Source organism: Notothenia rossii, assembly GCF_949606895.1.
Source record: "Notothenia rossii genome assembly, chromosome: 4".
NCBI lineage: Eukaryota > Metazoa > Chordata > Actinopteri > Perciformes > Nototheniidae > Notothenia > Notothenia rossii.
In genome coordinates this window covers 3,236,691-3,252,415 of record NC_136902.1, presented here as the reverse complement: position 1 = coordinate 3,252,415, position 15,725 = coordinate 3,236,691, and the positions used below count along the sequence as shown (strand labels likewise).

At 41.7% G+C, this 15,725-nt stretch overlaps 2 protein-coding genes across 5 annotated transcripts; both read right to left on the bottom strand.

Moving 5' to 3' along the window:
• Window positions 1-296: 296 nt before the first annotated feature.
• On the bottom strand, window positions 297-3,925 carry LOC307036282 (pancreatic progenitor cell differentiation and proliferation factor A-like). Its single transcript, XM_079676440.1, has 5 exons — window positions 3,565-3,925; window positions 1,573-1,665; window positions 1,292-1,369; window positions 1,094-1,187; window positions 297-662 (listed from the first exon to the last, which is right to left on the bottom strand). Exons 2-5 carry the CDS (start codon window positions 1,625-1,627, stop codon window positions 527-529), a joined length of 363 nt encoding a protein of 120 aa, XP_079532566.1. The 5' UTR covers window positions 1,628-1,665; window positions 3,565-3,925; the 3' UTR covers window positions 297-526.
• A 1,691-nt stretch (window positions 3,926-5,616) lies between these two features.
• On the bottom strand, window positions 5,617-15,406 carry LOC307036281 (tumor protein D54-like). Of its 4 annotated transcripts, none has more exons than XM_079676437.1 (9): window positions 15,249-15,406; window positions 14,207-14,322; window positions 13,976-14,124; window positions 11,954-12,001; window positions 10,435-10,536; window positions 9,997-10,023; window positions 8,944-8,976; window positions 6,834-6,951; window positions 5,617-6,003 (listed from the first exon to the last, which is right to left on the bottom strand). In XM_079676437.1, the coding sequence occupies exons 1-8, from the start codon at window positions 15,259-15,261 to the stop codon at window positions 6,873-6,875; spliced, it is 567 nt and encodes a 188-aa protein (XP_079532563.1). In that variant the 5' UTR covers window positions 15,262-15,406; the 3' UTR covers window positions 5,617-6,003; window positions 6,834-6,872. The 4 variants fall into 4 exon arrangements, with proteins under 4 accessions (XP_079532563.1, XP_079532562.1, XP_079532564.1 ...); XM_079676436.1 differs by having other exon boundaries at window positions 6,842-6,951; XM_079676438.1 differs by having other exon boundaries at window positions 6,903-6,951.
• Window positions 15,407-15,725: the final 319 nt, after the last annotated feature.

The window sequence follows — 15,725 nt, the reverse complement described above, 5'->3', positions numbered from 1 at the left end:
CGTGCTGTAGTTCCTTTATAGCGCAACATTAGCGACCTTTAGTTTAGCGGTGGTGACGTGAAGTCATGTGACCGTGCTGTAGTTCCTTTATAGCGCAACATTAGCGACCTTTAGCTTAGCGGTGGTGACGTGAAGTCATGTGACCGTGCTGTAGTTCCTTTATAGCCTAAAGTTAGCTTTTGACTTCAAAAATCACAAAGGTTAAATCTTTTATATGTAACTTTTTGTGAAAAATAGACATACAATCAATAAAGATGAATAGCAGCTGTGTAAAATCATCAAACCACAAACAATAGTTACTGATTGAAAGCATTTTATTATTATTATAATAATAAAATAAATTATTATTATTATTAACAGTGTAAAGTCACATAATGAAAAAACCTTTTACATACTTTTTTTAAAACTTTTGGTCATAATAAAAATATTCTCTACAGAGGCAAAAATAACAAAGCATGGACTAAAAGTGACGAACACCATCATCATCTTCATCTACAGGACGGGGGGAGAGGAGAGTGGGGGGGGCTCAGGAGGAGGAGGATGGGGGAGGGTTCGTTGTTTCTGACTTCCCGTTGTTGCTGCTCACGATGACTTTTCTGTTTAAAACCATTTGGCGAGCGACACAGGTCACCTGATCGTTAGCCACTGTGTACGAGCTGTTCCTGCAACACACAGGAAGTACAGTTATTAACATTACTTACAGGAAATATCAGAAAATAGTGAAAAAGGTCCATCCCACTTTCTCAAAATGTTAGTTAATGTCTTTAAATGTCGGGACTATACAATGAACATTAATATACAAAAACAATAAAATACAAATATGAAACATTACCGTTAACTAAATGCAGTATATCTGAATGAAGGTTGAGTAGCTGTGCCGTTTTTAAAGTGGCAATCCAAATGTTCAAAATAAGCAGAAAAGTGTTCAAAAAAGATATGATAATCACAAAGATATGTCTGCTTGAATTGATTTTTAATATATTTGGCAGTTTGGTTTTCTAATCTTTTTAGCTCTCTACGCTTAAAATACAACTTTGACTTCACCTGATTAACTTAAATGTATTTATGTTAATGTGTTTAACTCGACACTCACTTCTGAGACTCGGCTCCGTTCTGCACGCTGGGCTGAGGCCGCTTTGCAGAGAAAAATGAAGACCACCAGTGACCCGAGTCTTGTCTTTGAAGTCCTTTAAGCAAAATATATAATGCATTTTAGACAGGAGCTCAGATTGCTGCAAAAAGACCCTAGTTTTTCACACTTTAAAGATTAAATATTCCTATTTCTCCTGACCTGGGGGGTGGGGAATGACCTCTCCGGTGAACTCAGCGCTGCCACAGGAGCTGTTGCTGGAGACGGACCCGATGCGCCCTTAAAAAATAAAAATAAAACACTTTCTTTAGTAAGAAAACCTCATCTGTGTTCATCTAATTTAGCACAAACCGGCTTCAAACTGAGGTAAATGATACTGTTCTCAGGTGCAGAATGAAAAGCAATAATAAATGTCATTTTGCTTTTTCCAATTCCCCTGAAATGACTGTAATATAAATGCATATGATCCCCGCCTGACTCACGTCTGTAGTAATCATGTGTGGCGATGAGGGAGCCGGTTGATGGAATCGCTGCCATTTTCTACGGAAAACTGCTCAAAGATGGAAAATGGAAACCTGGAGGAGAGACAGGGAGAGAAACGGGAGCTTATTATTATGTGGCTGGAAATAAAATGATCAAATGTATGCCCTTAAGTTGCCCCATAATTTCCTTTCCTCACATTGTCATCTTGTTTGATTTGATCCTATATAAATGGCACTTGTGTTCTTGTTTAAAAAGCATTGCATAAAAGAGCCAGATTATGGAGGACTAAAGCTGCCAGTATAGTCAGTAAATAAGTAAGTATGCACATTTATTAATCATAAGAGAAGCTTTAGTACTTTATAAATGACACATCAGTACATACAACATATTTAGGGTAGAGACATGAGCTGAGAGAGCACGTCCCGTCTGCAGGCCATCACTGATACATAGAATCTGGTTTCCCCATGACTCAAATAACCAGTGTGTGTGCGTGTGTGTGTGTGTGTGTGTGTGTGTGTGTGTGTGTGTGTGTGTGTGTGTGTGTGTGTGTGTGTGTGTGTGTGTGTGTGTGTGTGTGTGTGTGTGTGTGTGTGTGTGTGTGTGTGTGTGTGTGTGTGTGTGTGAGATGTCAAGATAACCTCGGATAGCTTAGAGTGCATGAGCTGGCTGCATGATCGTGAAATGAACCTGCTGGAGTGTGCCAGTGTTCTGCCTCAGAGGGCATATTTGTCCAAAGATTGCTCAGCCAAGATATTTCTGATGCAGAAACCCTGCTAAGACAACCATTGCCAGAATGTATTTAAATAGCAGGGACATGTGTTGAATATTAGAGAACATGCACGAGTAAATGTGCATTTGTTCATGTTTTTAAGGCCTTATCTAGATCTGTAAGCAGCCTGGAGGGGCAGCTGAAGGTTGGAGAGCTTAACTCGAGGTGAGCGGTGAGAGGCTTTGGGGATTTCAAGGAACACACAAAAACATGTCTGCACTTTACAACTGCTTCATGCATTAATACCTATTAAACAGAAGTACTCAGATCTTGTACTTGAGTAAAAGTAGAGGAACTCAGATATTGTACTTGAGTAAAAGTAGAAGTACTCAGATCTTTTAAATAAAAGTAGAAGTACTCAGATCTTGTACTTGAGTAAAAGTAGAAGTACTCAGATCTTTTAAGTAAAAGTAGAAGTACTCAGATCTTGTACTTGAGTAAAAGTAGAAGTACTCGGATCTTGTACTTGAGTAAAAGTAGAAGTACTCAGATCTTTTAAATAAAAGTAGAAGTACTCAGATCTTGTACTTGAGTAAAAGTAGAAGTACTCAGATCTTTTAAGTAAAAGTAGAAGTACTCAGATCTTGTACTTGAGTAAAAGTAGAAGTACTCGGATCTTGTACTTGAGTAAAAGTAGAAGTACTCAGATCTTGTGCTTCAGTTAAAGTAGAAGTACCAGAGTGTAGGAATACTCTGTTACAGTAAAAGTCCTGCATTCAAAATGTTCCTCAAGTGAAAGTAGAAAAGTATTCTCATCTAAATATAGTGAAAGTAGCGACAGTAAAAGTAGTCATTGTGCAAATTGGTCCATTTCAGAATAATAGATATGATATGTTTTATAATGATTGATCATGAAAGTGTTCTCAAAGCTGGTAAAGGTGCAGCTAGTCTGAATGACTTTGTATACTGCAGGGTAGCTTGTGGATTTACTCCAGGTGGAACTAAAGTCTGATTTAACACTTGATTATATTTCACATCATTCATCCACATCTGTGAAGTAACTAAAGGTATTAAATACATGTAGTGGAATACAAGTACACCATGTACCTCTGAACTGTGGTGGAGTAGAAGTAGGCCTACTAAGTTTTAAAAAGTACAGTACTTTACACCACTGAAGATAACCCAGCAAGACCAATAAAAATGAAAGCATGGTTGTGCAGAAATATAAACTTAAATGCGACATATTTAATGTTATAAAACTTAAATTATATGTGTAACCTACCTTAAGGAAGAGGATGCGGTGCAAGGTGCGGATGTCTGGAAGTAGGAGGGAGTACGAGTGGACCATCTGTGGTGTCTGTCGCTGAGTTGACTCTCTCTGTCTGTCCGCTTCTGTGTGTCTGTCTCCGGATCAGAGAGCCGCTTTTATAGCCTCTTGTCCGGCTGCTGCTGCTGCTGCTGCTGCTGAGGGGGCGGGGCTGTGGAGCACCGGGACACATGTGTGTAAGAGACAACAAGGTGATACCATACTTCGTTTTGCTTCTACTCTTCAAAGATTCAAAGGTTAATTTGTCATATGTACATGAACTACAGCGTAGAAATGCCATTAAAATTATTCTGACCTGAGCTCCTCCAACAATTATGAACATATAATAGAATACAAAAATACAATAAAAAAAATTGTGCAAGAAGTCTAATTAGAATATGATATGTAGGCCTACAAGAACAGAATATGAAATTAAATAATATACATTAAGACAAAATTAAATACGGTTTATTGCGGTGATAACTATTTTATATAAATAAGTAGATTGCATTTAATGCTAAACCAGACTCCGTTTACATTGTTCCTAAATTGACAGATTATTAATCATGACAGGATTCTTGACGTCAGTCGTATCGTTTATAAAAGCTACATGGATTCGGGCGAGAGGTTTATTAAAGACGTTGAATGTACGTTTGTTATGCTTTACGTCACAACACAAATGAAGAAAAGTGTTGTTTCCCCTGAAATAACTTAATTTAGCAAACGGATAATAACGGTGGGTCAACTGCATATTAGCCATCTTATTGTTTGGTCACGTGACATGTTTCAAGGGTTTTATCTTAGACAACTAACGGCTAAATGCTATTTTACATCATGTAACTTCGTACACTATTGTATCATTGACAGGTTTAAATGACATGTAAACAACTCGCAGTATGTCACTCCCTGGTGGTCTAGTGGTTAGGATTCGGCGCTCTCACCGCCGCGGCCCGGGTTCGATTCCCGGTCAGGGAACGACCATATTTTTGCTTCTAAAATAAGATATCTTATTAAAGAGGGTAGCTTGACTATAATATATCGCGTGATTAATTTTGACATGTAAAACAGACGTATATATTGAGGGGGAAACGTCTGAAGCAATTGGAGTCAGGACTCCAGACACGAGGAGAGCTGGAGCTTTGATGGCAAACACTGACGGTTTATTTGGAGCTTCGGCCGGAGAATTCACAAGAGATGTCACAGGCCACGAGTTGACCACACAGTTGAGATGCCACAATCTATCCTGAAGACCCCTCCTGTAGCTCCAGGTTTTAACTAGTTCAGAGTGGAATAATCAACATTCTCCAATAGATAGACTAAACAGCTGAGGACACTGAATCACATGTGTTGTCGCTTATGACTCGGGGTCATCTACACCCCGAGAAGGATGTGTTCCAGGTGTCCCACAACAGTTGCCCGGTCAGAAAACTGGTAACAACAACAACTTGCTAGGGCAGCCCCTCCTTAAGGGAGATAACGGCTGCTCAAGGTTGGTCAGCTGCGTAAGAGGGCGAAGGAGGACAACATGCAGGGCAAATTATTCCCCAACATATATAATAATGTATAAAATGGCTGAAACTGCACTAAAGGTTTTCTTTTTTTTTTTTATTACTGCCGATTTTTATTTCATATTTTATTCCTTTTTATTCCATTCCATTTCTATGCAAATTCTGTTATATTTTGAACTATATTTTTCTATCTGTTTTTTTAATTGTTCTTTTCCTTTTGTGTCAACCCACCTGGTGATAAGCCTGTTTCAGATTCTGAAGATGCAATACAATCAGATGTTAGAAAGGAAACCACCTTATGTTTTGTTAAAATGTATTCCCCTTAAAGGCATTTTGACTGGCAGTTTCAACTTTGAATGTAATCGAAAAATAATTAAATGCAGTATACTCCTAAAGAAAGTGTTCATTGTTTTCTAAGCCTCTAGCGCCACCCAAAGGCTTAATGTAGAATCACCACTGACTAGCCTTTTCTCTCTTCAGTTAATTAAATGTAGTTGTTTGACCATCAATGACACAACAAAACATTCAATTGACTTTAATTGAAAAATCTCTGAGTACAAAAATACTTCTTGTTTGCAGTTTAACGCTTTGTAAATGTCACAATTAATGTCAATGAATGCATATTGTGAGCAGAAGATGTGTTTACTGTACTCACAGATAAATAACTAATAAATAAACATGCAGAAATGATAACACAATTTAACATGAACACAGTTCTCCTTCACACAGGTAGTACATTCTATCAGTCTTATTGTAGTAACACAGTCAAGGGATTAAATCACATTATTTCATAACTTTAAAAAGGTATGAAAAATAGTTATTCCTGATTTCTTTGAAGGTTCACGAGCGAGAGGGTCTCCTCTCAAACCCAGAGCTGCTTCCATTATTTGAACCCGCTCACCCTGTCCTGAAATCCAATCAGGACACATGTGATTAGTACTTAATAATAATATACAAATTATACACACACACACACACACACACACACACACACACACACACACACAGACAGACAGACAGACAGACAGACAGACAGACAGACAGAGACACACACACACACACACACACACACACACACACACACACACACACACACACACACACACACACACACACACACACACACACACACACACACACACACACACACACACACACACACACACACACACACACACACACACACACACACACACACAAATCACTCAATATATAAATAAATGCCTCAATTATAATATAAATGTACAGGTTGAATTAGAAAGCAAATAAGTATGTAAAATAAAATAAATAATAACATTTAAATGTGTTTACAATTTGAACTGTATATATATTAAATACCTTAGATGTCATTCCTGTTTTTTTATATTTAATAAGTCCGAATATATTGTTTCTGTTACATTTCATTGACTTTAACATTTGTTAATATTCACTAATTTATAACTTTCCCAAATTATAGTTTTTTCTATTTTTCAGCATTGTTGTTATTTAATTGAACCGGCACATTTATTAAATAATTGAGGCTTTTATTTCAAATGTCTTTCTATTTGTAAGTATTTATTTATTTTATTATTACTTTTAAACAGTATTGGTGATAGCAGAAATTATTTTCGGACAATATTTGAAGAAGTGAAAACTTTACAGCAAGTTCTTTATTTTATTACAATGATATTAATAATACATGCAACCTCTACTTTACCTCAGATGAACCTACACATATTTGATGCTTTGTTTACTTACTTATTTACCTATTTATCATAATGGCAGCTTCACTCCTGCTCAGTGTATCTTTGTTTTTGATGATCTCACCTTCACGCTTCCCACCACCTCATCGAAAGACTTGAACGTAGAGGAGTGTCTGCGGAGACAAAGTATTATTGACAATCGGCTTTTTCTACGTTCATAATCAACTCAACTTTAAATGGGGCGAAGCCTGCGAGCGAGTTCAGGCAGTCAACTCGAGCACCAATCATACATTAACACGTGACGCACCTCGTCCCTCTTACAACCAACCAATCACATTCTCCTAAACATGCCGCTCTATTTAAGCTGCCAGGTCTTCCTGCCTCTGCCTCGCTGCTGCTGCTGTGTTCACTTGCTATTGCTACGTTCATGTTCCTGCTGCTGTGTTTCATGTTGCTGCTGCTCGTCTGAACCACCACCACCCCAGCTTCCAGCCAGCTTCCACCCCACCACCACCCCAGCTTCCAGCCAGCTTCCACCCCACCACCACCCCAGCTTCCACCCCAGCTCTACCCCAGCTTCCATCCCAGCTCCACCCCAGCTTCCACCCCAGCTTCCACCTCAGCTTCCATCCCAGCTTCCACCCCAGCTTCCACCTCAGCTTCCACCCCAGCTTCCACCCCAGCTCCACCCCAGCTTCCACCCCAGCTCCACCCCAGCTTCCACCTAAGATTCCACCCCAGCTTCCACCCCAGCTTCCACCCCAGCTTCCACCTCAGCTTCCACCCCAGCTTCCACCCCAGCTTCCACCCCAGCTTCCACCCCAGCTTCCACCTCAGCTTCCACCCCAGCTTCCACTTCATTTTCCACCTCAGCTTCAACCCCAGCTTCCACCCCAGCTCCACCCCAGCTTCCACCTCAGCTTCCACCCCAGCTTCCACCTCAGCTTCCACCCCAGCTCCACCCCAGCTTCCACCTCAGCTTCCACCCCAGCTTCCACCTCAGCTTCCACCCCAGCTTCCACCCCAGCTTCCACCTCAGCTTCCACCCCAGCTTCCACCCCAGCTTCCACCCCAGCTTCCACCCCAGCTTCCACCTCAGCTTCCACCCCAGCTTCCACTTCATTTTCCACCTCAGCTTCAACCCCAGCTTCCACCCCAGCTCCACCCCAGCTTCCACCTCAGCTTCCACCCCAGCTTCCACCTCAGCTTCCACCCCAGCTCCACCCAGCTTCCACCCAGCTTCCACCCCAGCTTCCACCCCAGCTCCACCTCAGCTTCCACCCCAGCTTCCACCCCAGCTTCCATCTCAGCCTCCACCCCAGCTCCACCTCAGCTCCACCCCAGCTTCCACCCCAGCTCCACCCCAGCTTCCACCCCAGCTTCCACCCCAGCTCCACCCCAGCTTCCACCTCAGCTTCCACCCCAGCTTCCACCTCAGCTTCCACCCCAGCTTCCACCCCAGCTCCCACCCCAGCTTCCACCCCAGCTTCCACCCCAGCTTCCACCCAGCTTCCACCCAGCTTCCACCCCAGCTTCCACCCCAGCTTCCACCCCAGCTTCCACCCCAGCTTCCATCTCAGCCTCCACCCCAGCTCCACCTCAGCTCCACCCCAGCTTCCACCCCAGCTTCCACCCCAGCTTCCACCCCAGCTTCCACCCCAGCTTCCACCTTCCACCCCAGCTTCCACCCCAGCTTCCACCCCAGCTTCCACCCAAGCTTCCACCCCACCACCACCCCAGCTTCCACCTCAGCTTCCACCCCAGCTTCCACCCCAGCTTCCACCCCAGCTTCCACCCCAGCTTCCACCCCAGCTCCACCCCAGCTTCCACCTCAGCTTCCACCCCAGCTTCCACCTCAGCTTCCACCCCAGCTTCCACCCCAGCTTCCACCCCAGCTTCCACCCCAGCTTCCATCTCAGCTCCACCCCAGCTTCCACCCCAGCTTCCACCCCAGCTTCCACCCCAGCTTCCACCTGTAGGCTCGGGGGATAGTTATCTAATCATCACTCAATGTTCTTTGTAAATCTGTGGAGTGATGAGGCCCGAGCCTAGACGCCGAACTCAAACTATAAGCTGCTTCTAATAAACATGTTTAGAAACACGTGAGTTGTCTGACTGAACTCCGTTGGTGTTTACAGTAAATCAGCAGTAATTGTTTTTCTCACCTCATCGACGGCACACTCACGGTGTGGCTCAGCCTGCGTCACATCGAAGGAGCAGAGGAAAAACGTCAGGGAATTCATATTAAAAAAACTCCATGATTCAAATCCTAAATCCACGTTTATATTCATTTAAACTAAAAGCATCTTAAACTCTGAAACACTGACACAACGTAGGCTAGTGTCTAACCTGAGCCATTATAACAAACTCTCACTGTACAGCAATCTCCGGTTTTATGCTTTTATTAGTACTTAAAGTAAATATTGTTATACACCACAAAAACTTGAAATCTTGCCTAATATCTAGTCAGAATGTGTCTCTACACTTGCTATAAGACATAATAGCTTCAGAAGTGACACTGCAGTGAGAAATGAAGTCTTGTTCGGTCAAAACATCTTATTTTGAGTTGTTTCTCAGATGAAACACATATGTTTTTACATATTTATTAGGAAATCACCATCTAACATCAGAACACAGAAACACCTTTGAGCATCCGCGGCTTATTTTGAAACACAACATTTCCTGATTCTGGTGAAATATAGTTCAGAATGAGTTCTCCAGATAATTACAAGATTTGATTTATCTAAATATCACTTCTTATTCCGAGAGATCTTACCAAGCAAACCTTCACTTGTTCTATTGGCAGATTTTTTACTTATTTCAACTGAAAACACCTCGTTTTCATTATGTTTTTACTTGTTTTTGGAGCAGCATTTTTTCCAGTGTATATACATTTTAATATATTTGATGTTGTGATATTATCATACAATTACTTACTTATTCTTATGTTCATATAAATATTTATATTTCAATTGATTTGATCTATTTTTACTTTAACTCCTTATTTTTTTAATCATATTCATCTATTCCATTTCATGTATGTTTTTTTTCCTTGTTGCGCATGCACGCCACACACACACACACACACACACACACACACACACACACACACACACACACACACACACACACACACACACACACACACACACACACACACACACACACACACACACACACACACACACACACACACACACACTCTCTCTCTCACTTACCGTGGGGGGCTGGGCAGAGGCAGGGCTCTGAGGGTGAAAACAGAAACACAGGTGACGTCAGCCACAACAGACTGCTCAGAGTCCAGATGTACTAACGAGATCAGATTAACGCTCGACTGCCGAACCAAAACAAAAGTCAGGAGCATCGAGGTCAGTTTGACTGCTTTGAAGGCTTCTTCTAGCTGTCCACTTGTTGTGTCTCTCTGCTGGAGTTCTGCTCGTCCATCTGCTCGCATGAATCAGCCAAAAGTGCTTTTCTACCCTCCCATCAACGGTAGACTTCCCACCAGCGCCACGAAGGCAAACGGCAGATTTGGGCGTTTTTATTATTATTATTATCTCAAGCTCTTTCTTTCGGCTCATTTCGCCTCGTTAAGACTCAAAGCATTTTTTAACCACATCATATTTACAATAACAAAGCATTTCTTTGGACCATACCTCATGTCTGCGAGTCTCCTGGTGATGCTCACGCCCATGTTGGACAGAGCGGAGGACGTCACATGACCTGCGTGGAAGAAGGACTCCCGTGTCCTCACAACTCTGCAGGAATTAGAAATTAAATCAGGACATGAAGGGAGGAAAGACGTATCGTTAAAATGTCAGAGAGTAACCAGCATTATTTAAGCAGCAACGCTTTCAACAAAGATGTGACACAACAGTACATCTGGCATAGCGCCATATATTGATATTATTGTCCAATATCAAAGAGATACATATTTGTATCAACTTTAGACGAGGTGGCAAATTACAAATTGATAATAGTTTTTGAATATTTAACCTTTAAAAAACAGTTTTTTTACATAATTCCACTGTTTATATATATGCATTTTATTTGTTGTGGCGTTCCAAGAACATAAATACACAAAAACAAACAACGTACCATAGAGGACAGTTTTCCTGAAGCGACTACATATGAATAGTTATCCACTTGAATCAGTCCTAATCCTTTTCCATACACTTGAAATGCTCTTTTACATACTGTAATGCCCCTGTGGGAAACCCCCTCCAACATGATCACAATGTAGTTATACTTAATGCTAGGGGGTATTTCTCCACAGTGTGGTATCTGTCAGTGATTCTGAACAACTTGGATTTTGATGCATTTTTATTTTCGATGCAGGAAACCAGAAACGAAACGTGTATTCATCTCATAGGGCAAACATGGCAACGTGTCTCAATCCGGTGGAAAATAGTCAAAAGTAAACATTTGAAGTTTTGAGGGCTCTACATGTAAAGTTGATATATAAAATATATATAAATATCAGGCAGTGGCTCAGTCGGTAGGGGCTTGGACTGTGAGCCGTAGGGTCGCCGGTTCAAGTCCCCGACCAGACCTAAAACATGGAGTGTGGACTGCTACTTGGAGAGGTCCCGGTTCACCTCCTGCCCTGCCGTGGTGCCCTTGAGCAAGGCACCGGACACACTCACTCCCATAACTGCTCCCAGTAGACTAGGAGCTCTGCCTGTGTGACCTTTAGAGAGGGTTTCATCCCTCCCAATTCTTCTAATACAGAGCAGGATACTATGATGCTCACGGGGTTTGAAACTGTGGATGTAATGGGTTTCACACGGGACACTTTTCTTCTAAATAACCAACTAACTGTATTTTGTAAGCAAATGTTATCATACACCCATCATAGGAGCTGAGGTTAAGGTTCTGCAGTAAAATAAACATGCCTATCCGATGCCATTTGCCATGAAAGTGATAGAAAAATAGAGAATCAAGAAGCTAAATAAGTTCCTAGTAATGCACGAGAGTTAAATAGTAAACAGGCTGTAAGGCTATTATCAGGATCCGGTTTGACCTCTGAAATCCCATCACTCGTCCCTTAACAGGGAATCCTCTTGAGAGAGGTCAGAGCAAACCCTCAGGGAAACCCCGGGACCGTAAAAACACACACAAACAAATGTTGTTGTTATTTATTTTCATGCAAACCTGACGACTGTGGTTACTCACATGTTGGAGTTGCTGATGTCGTCCAGAGTTGCCGAGGCTGTGAGATATCTGAAATAAAAGCAGGACATGCAGAAGTTGGCAGATTACAACCTGGGGTTAAGAAGCAGAGCCCGATGGTCATTAGCGCGCTTTCCATGGTTATATAACCGCGTGACATTGAGACAATAGCCGCGTTCACACCGCAGTAGTTTTCCCACTTTAGTTCCGATATATGGTTCCGAAAATGTCGCGTTCACACCAAAAGAATTAGGAACTAAAATTAGTTCCTGAGAACATTTTTTAACCCCTTTCTAGAGAGCAGGGACTTTCGTGGGAGAAAAAGGTTCCTATGCAGTGGCGGCTGGTGGAAAACATTTTTGGTGGGGCTGTTGATATAGTGAGTAAAACAATTTTTTTGAGGAGAAATGACCCCTTAAATTGGGACTTCTGGTGATGTAATGGCCCCATACAATCGTGGTTCTAGGGCCAGGAACAACCAGGCTGAGTCGGGCTGAGTATGCTAAACTAGAGAGAGAATTGCTGTCAAGGGGGCTACAACTACAACAAGATGAACATATTTGACCGTGATTTATTTGTAATACATGTTTCAAAGTGATGCCGAAGTAACAACATACTGATACCGGATAGTAAAAACCATGAATTAAGGCTTTGACAAGTCTGCAGACAGACGGCAGGCGAGAAACCTTTTAAAATGCGTGTTTTCTAATGGAGATTTGGCTAAGCTAACGTTGTAAATGCTCCGACCGTCCACACTCACAACAACGGCCTACAGACATAAATAAACCAGCGACTGTATTCTCCATGACACAGACAGTCTGTGGTTTGTACTTGTTTAACTTTTGTCTAGTTTCTGAACAGATATGAAGAGCTGTGAGCTCTGAGTGCTAAGAGCTAACGGCTGTGTTGTTTTTCTGGGGAGCTCATTGAAGATAACGTCACGGCTCCGTCTACACTGCGTTACTATAGATACTACCTCAGTTCCTCACGAGTCTAAAAAACAACTCACGTCAACGCACGTAAGCAACGTGGGCGCCAACGTGAGCGCCCTCGTGAGCGCTCTCGTGACCAAAATATTTGACGGCGCTGATTGGCTGAAATTATGTTTCGGCGGCACAGTTTACTATTGAGACTTTTGCAACGTGCTGGTTGCTGCTGTTTGGCTCGGGGGCAGCGCCCCGTAATGATAAACTAATGCCAAGGGCAAGGCCAGGCAGGAAACATGACCTATCAGTAACTTTAGACATCGTAACACAATTTTAAACAAGATTTTATTGTAGATTATACATTTTACTGATAACAATTGTATGATATTTACCTTGTTCATTAAAAATAAAAAATACAAAAAATATATATTTTTGAAATATATAGGTTTTTAAATATATATTTTTTAACTTAATATTTTTTTAAATATATTTTTTTGTATGTGGGAAGAGGTGGGGCGGCGCCCCTAGCGCCCCTATGGGCCGGCCGCCACTGTTCCTATGTCTGATTGGCTGGGCGGAATGCAGACCACGCCCCGTAAAACTCTGAAAAGTTTTGTGAAGCCGCCATTTTATTATCCTCGCATTAGCATTATTAGCATTAGCATTAGCCTAGCAGACCAACGGAGGGAGACTAACTTATGGCAACACAAAAGAAAACATGGGAGCGGTGGAGATGAGGAGGTGTCGGTGTTCTGGCGATTTACTCGGAAGGCTTCAGTAGAAGCTGCTGGGAGTCCCAGCAGCTTCTACTGAAGCCAGTCCCCAACTCCGGGGACTTCCGGCCGGGGACTTTGGGTGGCAGTATACGCCGTGAAGTTGTTTGCGGCCTGCCAGTAAACCCCGCTTTATCATGTGTTCTGTTAAATGTCAGAATATAGTAAACACTTGTAACCCATAGTCCAGGATGATGTCTTTATAAAACTTGTTTTGCAAGTCAAAAGCCCTATTATACAGAGAAAGGCAGCAAATCAAAAATGTGTTTAACGAATGATAGAATATCAGTTAGTTGGGGATAATCTCTAGATGCCGGTGCACTTACGGGGTGGAGGTCTGGACTTCCTGCCAGCCTTTGGACAGGTTCTGTTTGATGTTACTGAAGGGGGTCAAACCCAGCTCACTCCTGATTTCTGTTGCATACTTTTCTTTGACCAGAAGCACCTGCCGCAGCGTCTGGATCTCATCCTCCACCTGGAAAAAACACAAAACAGTTCAAAGACAGTGAGGAGAAGTGGTTAATGTTGTTCTTTTGTGATTGATACCCACGCATCACCTTTGTCAGTTCAGTCCGCAGATAGTCTATGTCCTCCTCTGATAGACTTGGGGGAGAGATTCCATTTACCATCACCCTTTGGGAATAACTCATGGATGATGAAGCCCCGCCATAACCTACAAAACAACAAATTACGAGACAGGGATTGAAGGAAATAGATTTTTTAGAAAGCATTACATTCTGCATCTGTCCGTGGGCCTTCACTGCAACAGCAAGGTTAAACTCATGTGAAATCAACTACAGAAGAAACTTAATTATAGTTGCAATTAGGCAGAAAAATAATATGTGCTTTGATCGAGAATAGCATTGGCAATCGGGCAAAAATATTTAGTAAAATATTGGTATATTGGATTTTCTTTTTTATCCAATATTGTGCATCCCAAAGGTAGATTAAGTCAAAAAAGTTATTTATACAAAAAACACATATGTATACTGTATATCTTGTGAATTTCTAAATGAATATTAAGTTAGTAAAAAGGGTTATTTATATTATATACATCACTCGCATATAGAGTAGTGGTACCAGAGAGTAGGGATATGCAATATAACATGCAACCTAATCCCAGACTACTTTTAGTATTTGCCATTTCGAAATAAAATACGAACAACTATCTCCAATGGTGTCAGGTGACAATTCCACATCTCACACACACACACACACTTTATTTGCAGAACTTAATCCCCTGCACACACCGCGTTTACAAATGAGAGTGCACAACGTCCAGAAAACTGTTAAAATGAATAAACACGGACACCTTTAAGAAATATTGTCGAATAAAGTTAAAACGGCAGTATTTATAACACTAACGGTTATATTAGCTCAGGGTGATAAACAGTGGAGCTGTCCGTGGTGCTGAAGCTAACTGAAGCTAACAGCTAACCGAAGCTAAATGCTAACTTGTTGCCTACGCAGCTAACGTTAGCCACCGTCGAAGGCAGCATTTAAACACTCTCAGAACACGGTAAACTAACATACATATCTGTTGTATATGTGTTTGTATACATTGTACGGTGTTGTGAGAGCAACGCGAGAAGGCTTTACCTTGTTGGTCCATCGCTGCCTCACTTTAACCTCCGTAGTGTTCCGACCGGCTTTCCGGCAGCAGCTTCCAGCTCAGCCCCGAAACAGAGACTCTGAGGCGGCTTACAGATGCTGCTCCGCCCCGCTGGTGGGCGCTGCTCTCCAGATACAAATACTTCATCATCATACAGTATGCACAGCAGATACAGGGTAGATATACAGAGGTGGGAGAAGTACTCAGATCTTGTACTTGAGTAAAAGTAGAAGTACTCAGATCTTGTAATTGAGTAAAAGTACCTCTACTTAGTTACTTCCCACTTCTGTAGATATGGTAATGAAACACTTTTTTCCTCATTATTTGACGAGGATTTCTTTTTTAAATCTTTCTCTTGAATTTCTTGCTTCTGTAAAAGTAAAATGTTGTACATTCATATTTAATTCTATATTCCAATCCTTACACACTTAATGTAAATAATATCCTGCTTTATATTGTGTTCA

Excerpts from the sequence above, each read along its gene's own strand:
- LOC307036282 (XM_079676440.1), bottom strand. The coding sequence starts at position 1,627 with ATGGCAGCGATTCCATCAACCGGCTCCCTCATCGCCACACATGATTAC. Across the intron at positions 1,188-1,291 it reads GGTCATTCCCCACCCCCCAG|GACTTCAAAGACAAGACTCG; the intron begins GTCAGGAGAAAT and ends TTTTGCTTAAAG. Across the intron at positions 663-1,093 it reads AACGGAGCCGAGTCTCAGAA|GAACAGCTCGTACACAGTGG; the intron begins GTGAGTGTCGAG and ends TGTGTGTTGCAG.
- LOC307036281 (XM_079676437.1), bottom strand. Across the intron at positions 12,002-13,975 it reads GAAGTCCAGACCTCCACCCC|ATATCTCACAGCCTCGGCAA; the intron begins GTAAGTGCACCG and ends CTTTTATTTCAG. Across the intron at positions 6,952-8,943 it reads GTGAGTGTGCCGTCGATGAG|ACACTCCTCTACGTTCAAGT; the intron begins GTGAGAAAAACA and ends TTGTCTCCGCAG.